Source organism: Sclerotinia sclerotiorum, genomic scaffold (genome assembly GCF_000146945.2).
Source record: "Sclerotinia sclerotiorum 1980 UF-70 scaffold_1 genomic scaffold, whole genome shotgun sequence".
NCBI classification, from domain to species: domain Eukaryota; kingdom Fungi; phylum Ascomycota; class Leotiomycetes; order Helotiales; family Sclerotiniaceae; genus Sclerotinia; species Sclerotinia sclerotiorum.
In genome coordinates, this window is record NW_001820835.1 from 937,152 (window position 1) to 944,590 (window position 7,439).

Below are 7,439 nucleotides of genomic sequence, written 5' to 3' on the forward strand. Positions count from 1 at the left end.
CGTTCGATAGAATAAGTATCGATCGCAAATCTGGGGTTTTCTGTGGGTTGATTTTCAAATTTTTTTGTATCTCTTGAAGAAGAGGGGTTTTCTAATTTGAAAAGGGCGAAGAAGAACGAAAAAAGCACGAAGTTATTCGTACTTAAACCGCTATTGTAAGATCTTTTCGGTGGGATGTATTTTTTTTTTTGGATGGTTGGAGAAGGGAAGGAGATTTCTTTAAAAGTCACAATCGCGACGGATAAAACTTAGTTCATCTTTTTTCGAAATTTCTGTGCGTAGTCTAACTATACTTAATTGGGATTAGTCCGGTAGTTTAAATCAAGAATCGCAGATGATTCGCTACAGCTGATTCATCAAGTGAATGATCAAAGATTAACACCACTGAAAAGAGAATGACTAATGAAATCGAGATTGACTAGCTGGGTACTATTTACCTAGAAAAGTGTTAGTATTACTGAAGTAGGGCTTTTCCTGTGCTCATGTCATTATTATCGATATCGTTGACGGTTGATAAAGATGAGGAATGAAGAAGTAATAAAGCATTTCATATGGTTGGCTTATGTAATCTCATTGACATCTAGAAAGGTCTTCCAGCTCCAGTCTTAATCACGAGAAAAGCTGTATTTAAGATAGGTAGGTAGAATCAATAAGGCATTACTCAAATGGAAGGGCTTTTGAAGTATCTTTTGTTAGGTTTGTGTGATCTATGGCTATCTGAAAAGAGAAGGAAGGCCCATGAAAACACTGATGATTAAAATCACTGGCAAGATTATACATTTAAAGGAGAAAGCATCGTCTAATTATCATGACGCTCCGCTTTGGCCACTGCCGTGGAGGCTTTTTCGCTTCGCTCTACTCCGTAGTAGAGAATAAGAGCATACAATAGGCACCAAGTGAACAATGAATTCTACAATTGTCATGCGCAGCCAGGACCTAGCCCCATAAGAGAGGAGTACACAAGGATATGGATAGGGACATTCAATGGCCTTGGAATACCTAGTAAGTCACTATCAATTGAAGAAGGATGTATAAATATCCATTTGGAGTAACAGAAGGAATGATGGATGACCTCAGCGATCATGAAGTTTTGAAGGAGGTGTGAATGATGATTATGTAATTCTTATGTAACCACAAATTGATAACTTGGTTTATCAGGACCCTGTACATATCAGGACCCTGTACACTTTTACCTCAATTGCCCACATTCCATTGAAATAAAATTACAACAATACTATAAATTAGAATTAAATTACATACAATTCAAAGATCAACTAATGCTGGATCTAATTGACAAGTTCGTGCATTATGTGAAGCACTACCACATTTGCTACATCGTCGTATAGTAGCTTGCCTCCTTGCTGAAGAATCACCATTTGTAAATTCATCGCGTCGTATCTGATCTTCTACATTCTCTTGTTCTAATATATCATGCCCATCTTCTACTGAAAGTACTCCTCCTTTTCGTATTAAAGCTTTTCTAGCTCTCTGGCGTTTACTAAGTGCTTCATTTGCTTTGCGGAGACTATGAACCTCAGCAGCTAAAAGCGTATTCGCATGAGCTAAGAGCTCTGTACCCTTAGCTAAAGCTGCAACTGTTTTAAATATTGGAGTAGGTGAGCTCCCTTGATGTTGAGCAATACGACTTTTCACTAAAGTGGATTGAGAAAGAGCTTCAGTTGGATTGTGAGGTGTTTGAGATTGCCATATATCAGGATCGGCTGATATTGATCTATTTGATGGAGTTCTTATTCGAATATCTAGCTTTGAAAGTACAATTTCCGGATTAAATGGGATTAGCCCAGCTCCGCGGAACCCAGCTTTACCATTTGATATAGATATTGCTTCGATATATGCAGCTTTGAAGGCTTGAAAGAACTCGGTTTTGGTAATATGAGTGATATGCGCCTTGATAAAGTTCTCGATTTGTCGACTATATGAATACTTTAAAGGACCAAAACAACCGATATCGAGTGGTTGAGTTAAATGCGAAGAATGAGGTGGTAAACTAAGTAATATAATGTCGTGTTCCTTGCAGTATTCCTGAAATGCTGGCGATTTATGACTTTCATGCCCATCAAGCACTAGCATTCGATATCTACCCACTTTCCTACTTTCAGTATGTTTGTTGAAGTGCTTAATCCATTCAAGACCTGTCTCATTATCTGTCCATCCATTGATAGTAGGTTTAATAAGCCAATCGTATGGTAAATCACCTTCGGTATACCAATTTGAAAGATGGTATTCGCCTTTTACTATCAAAAACGGAGGTATATTGTGACCTTCTCCATCAACACAAATAATCGCTGTAGCCCATTCTCGATTGCCTGGTTGTATAGCTTTGCTTTTTCCACATCGATCAGCTTTAGTAACTACTATATGTGGTGATATTTGTCCCATCATAAAGCCTGTCTCATCGAAGTTGTAGAAATCGCAGTCCAGAATACCATATTTGGCCCGCATATTCGATACCAATCGAAACCATCTTTCAATAAGCTCTGAATCTTCGCAGGGAGCTCTTTGAAAGTTATAAACGCGATTAAAACGCGTCTTTAATTCTGTATGTCGTTTCACAAAACGATGAGCCCAGAGCTTTCCAACCTTCTTCGCACCCCGCGTTTTGAGTATATAATTCGCCATATCTTCCACATCACTTATTCGAGGACTAAACCCTCTTTCATCCATATCCAATATATATTGAAGAAGCGATTTCTCCTCCAATTCTGTCATTTTATGATTTGCTGGTCGACGTTCAGTAAGAGGCAGAATTCCATTCATTCTAGAAGTAAGGGTAGTATGAGGTATATTATAGAGTTTTGCAGCTTTCCGAATACTCAAATTTTGAGATGTACGAATAGCCTCAATAGCTAAATTGATTCGAGCTTCTTTTGAAGTAGTTTGCATAATTAAATATTGATAAATCGCGTGTTGAAGTTGAAGGGTGATAATTGAGGTAAAAGTGTACAGGGTCCTGATATGTACAGGGTCCTGATAAACCACGTTAAGACAATCAACTTCTTTCTAGGTGATCCATTCCATTCCACCGAATTTGATTTGTAAGGCAAAGTAATGGGCAGTTTATCGGAGCATTTGAGTTATCAAAAGCGGCGTCATTTAGTGAGGCTGCTACCAACGTAATCCGAGGGACAGAGAGGCTGTAAATGAATGAATGAATGTATGATATTACTTTGTTACTTTTGCCTTCAAAACCTACCTTAAAAATCGAAAAGAGCGAATCTCATAGAAGCTTCTTGAACGAAGTCACCTCAACTGTCTCATTCTACTACTTTCCCAGTCCTTGATAGTAATAATACTGCTATCATCAACCTACTCCGAATATATCCGTCTGCGACAATCATTAATCTCAGTCTTCGATCGGTCTATCTTGGATCACCCATAGAGCTTCGGTATGCTGCTTTGCCCATGATACTGCCATTTACGGTGCAAGACAAAGAAGAATCCTTCAAGAAGTGATAGATAATTCCCTTATTATCACAGTTCCGAAATGTTCCAAACATTCAGTGGGAGTTCTCGTAAACCAAGACAAGTCAATCTTTCCGGCCAAAATCCAAATCCATTCGCTGCCAGCTCCTGGAATTCTTCCGCTTCCGCTGCTCAGAAGACATTGGCACATGCGCAACAAGAGAGAGAACAGCGTCAGAAAGAAAGAGAGAGGCTCAACGCTTCGAAGAAAATCCAGAGGGTATGGAGGGGTCATAAAGTCAGAACCGAGCTTGCCGATGCACGAAGACGACAATACCATTTGTCCTACACTTCTCAGGAAGAAGGGCCCGATGCGCCCATCACGGTTGAGCAACTACAGTTGTTGTTTGCATTTTGCAGCCCCGATCGGGAGGATGATATAGCACAATTGACGGCACTTGGTAGAAAGTTGGTTATTAATAATAATGCCGAACTTATAGGTCAAGCAGAGTATCAACCTTATTTGCCGAAACTAGCAAAGCTCATACTCAGCGCGGTCATGCGGTACGCTTACTCACATATGTTTATTCTTGAACAACTTCTAACCTCTTCAATAGTTCCTTACCCAGCTACGACACAGCCCTATTCAAGTTACTGTTGAATATACTAGTGTACAGAAGAGATATACTCTCACATATTTCAATTCCTTATTACAACTTTCTGTCAGCTGCAGTGGTCAACAGCAGTATCACTGATGGACGTCGTGCAGAGCTTGTCTCGGCAGTACTCTTTCCTCTTGAAGAGCCTCCTTTGACGCCAGCAGATTCGTCCAGTATGTCTCCCCTGCCCCATGTGAACCTGTCATACCTAGTTACTGATCCAATATAGTTTCAATGTCACTAGATATCTATTCAGCCATGGCATTTCAGTTCCTTACCACTCCAAATTTGGAGACTAGACTGGGAGATTTACAAGGACTCGCATCTAAGATGAGCGGCAATCTCCTAGCTACAGCTATAGTCCGTGACTATTCAAACATCTCTTCCTCGCAGTCAAATCCAGAGGCAAAGCTATGGCTGCTTGCTCACTTCATTGCAACATATCATATGCGAGAGCATCGTGAACAGGAAGTTGAGCTATTGAGAGCCTTATCTCTCCAGCTAACGGCGTGCTCAGTCGATATTATTGGCAAGATCGATGGCGTTGAACCAATATCTAATACTTCTCAAAAAAATGAAAGCGAAGAAACGGGAATCCATCTTGTACGGAACTTGCCCACATTCATCAGTAGTCAGTTGATGTCTTTAGTAAATAAAGCTTCAATAGTAGGACTACTGGAGAGATTTAACATGTAAGTCGAGTACATTTTTTCTTTTGATCTTCGCTAATAACTTGGCATCAGCGATTATGCCAAAAGGTCGACAACGGGCCAGGAGGATGCAAGCTTCTTGGCGAGTTATGCTCTTACACTGTTGAGAATCTTCCCACATCGTGCGGATGAAATTAGAATGTGGCTTTGTTCTAGCTCTATGACAGCTTCAAATGGTGACCAGGTGCTGGCTCTCAAGTTCTTTTGGCAGGCAATGAGCTCAACGAGCACCTTCAAAGCTATCGTGGCGGATTCGAAGGCTGCGTTAGAAATTCTTCGATATCAAAAGCAACACAGTAATGAACCATCTCAAGAAGTTTTGTCAAGAAATCGAGAATGGAGAACCATTCTTCTTTTCCTAGAACTTTATACATTTGTCCTAAAATTCATAGACGATGAGGACTTCCTCGGCGGCAGCATGGAGTCAAGTCAAGCAAGTGGAACTGTTTCCAAGATTCGAGGGAGTGCCCTGCCATTGGAATCTGTCGAGAAACTCACCCTTTTCCTGAAGAACATCTCATTCACTACTTATTATAATGCTGCAGAACTTTCTACTGATGATAAGCCCGGTATGGAAGATGTTTCAAGCACCTATATCAGCATCAACAATCAATCTGGAAAGGAGCGAGAGGGCCTTGACGAGGGGTCAACGACAAGTAACTCAAGTTGGCCATTCGCCGGAATTTCGGGCATGACGTTCTACTATATGAGGACAATTGTTATCGGGGTCATGCGAATGATCTATGAACGAGATTCGAGACGACAATTTTTGCCAAAAGATCATTGGCTCATGACGACACGTTTTGACATGAAAGGCTTTATTGTTGATGTTATTAAGGAGCAAGAAAGACGACAAGAAGTTGTAGACGGTGAAGGTACTGAAGACGAGATTGATGAAGACGCAGAAGAGTTTGGGCGTGTCCAGAGCATCAATATAAGGCGTCTGACTCGACCGCATCTGATGATACAGCAGGAGAATTTCAGTCGGCAGCAGCGAAAAATCTATAAACGCAAACTCATGGCCACCGTTGGACCAAGAATTGAGGTGTTAGAAAATATGCCATTTGTTATCCCTTTTGAAACTCGTGTTGAGATATTTCGTCAGTTCGTCATGTTGGATCAACTCAAGAGACGAGCAGGTGTCGTTGATCCAGATTTATGGCGAATGCGAATGGAAGATATGTCACATACTCTGCATGCTGCACGATTAGTTCTTGGCAGGCATTATGCACGGATTCGTCGAGAAAGCGTTTTTGAAGATGCTTTTGAGGCCTTCTACCCGCTGTCAGAAGGTCTTAAGGAACCAATTCAGATCACGTTTATTGACAGCTTCGGTACTGCTGAGGCTGGTATTGATGGCGGTGGAGTGACGAAAGAGTTTCTTACCAGTGCAACAAATGAAGCATTTCGCGGCCCTCTAGGCTATGGTAGTCGCACATCCCTTTTTGTGACGAATGATCAAAATCTACTCTACCCCAATCCAACAGCGACTGAACAAGATTATGAATTTTTGAGATCGAATGGGATCACCGAGACCAACCCTGATTGGAAGGCACATAGCGCACAGCTGCGCAATCGCATGCAATTCTTAGGTCGCATAGTAGGGAAGTGTTTGTATGAGGGAATTCTTGTCGATATCAATTTTGCTGGATTTTTCCTTCTCAAATGGTCTGCTGCATTTTCTGGTTCAGAAGCAACAAGCCGTGGCAATCTCAACGATTTACGTGACCTTGACGAAGGATTATATCAAGGGCTATTAAAACTCAAAAATTATCCTGGAAATGTCGAAGACTTCTCGCTCGACTTCACCATAACCGACACCATTCCCAGCCACATACCGGGTGGCCGTCCTAAAATTATCACCCGGGATCTTATGCCAAATGGCTCCAATATTCCTGTTACAAATGAAAATCGTCTCCTCTACATTGCATACGTCGTTCGCCACCGTCTCCATATTCAACCTTACGAACTTACCCAAGCTTTCCTTCGCGGTCTCGGCCAAATCATAAATCCTTCATGGTTAAGCATGTTTAACCAAGTCGAACTTCAAACTCTAATTTCCGGCGAAACATCCGAGATCAACATTGATGATTTACGTAGAAACACAAGATATGGCGGTGTATATGAGATTGGAGATGATGGACTTGAACACCCAACTGTCATGATGTTTTGGCAAGTTATGAAAGAGTTCGAAGATGAGGATAGGAGAAAAGTACTCAAGTATGTGACGAGCACGCCAAGAGCACCCTTATTGGGATTCTCATCGTTGGTTCCACGGTTTAGTATCAGGGATGGTAGTTTGGATGAGAAGCGACTGCCAAGTGCGAGTACGTGTGTTAATCTGTTGAAATTGCCGAGGTATCAAAGTAAGGAGAAGCTGAAAGAGAAGTTGTTGTATGCAATCAATGCAGGGGCTGGTTTTGATCTTTCGTGATAGAGAGGTTTGTAAAGGGTTGAGCATCATACGTATCCGGAAAGGAGGAGAAAGAGATACTTATGACGCAACGATAAATGCGAAGCGATGATTGATGACATTCTTATAACTTACAGTATTATGCATGGCCCAGGCGTTTTCTTTTATTTCATTTTTCCATTCAAGAGCTAACTAAGTTGGTTGATGAATGGATGGATAAGATGGTGGTGGTGT

The 7,439-nt window shown here is 41.3% G+C and overlaps 2 protein-coding genes across 2 annotated transcripts; one reads left to right on the plus strand and one right to left on the minus strand.

Moving 5' to 3' along the window:
- Nucleotides 1–1,263: 1,263 nt before the first annotated feature.
- SS1G_00364 (hypothetical protein) lies at nt 1,264–2,730 on the minus strand (the record flags this gene model as incomplete). The annotated part of the gene is made up of 1 exon (XM_001598228.1): nt 1,264–2,730. The coding sequence occupies one exon, from the start codon at nt 2,728–2,730 to the stop codon at nt 1,264–1,266; it is 1,467 nt and encodes a 488-aa protein (XP_001598278.1).
- A 775-nt stretch (nt 2,731–3,505) lies between these two features.
- Nucleotides 3,506–7,226, plus strand: SS1G_00365 (hypothetical protein; the record flags this gene model as incomplete). The annotated part of the gene is made up of 4 exons (XM_001598229.1): nt 3,506–3,987; nt 4,041–4,255; nt 4,327–4,774; nt 4,826–7,226. 4 exons carry the CDS (start codon nt 3,506–3,508, stop codon nt 7,224–7,226), a joined length of 3,546 nt encoding a protein of 1,181 aa, XP_001598279.1.
- Nucleotides 7,227–7,439: the final 213 nt, after the last annotated feature.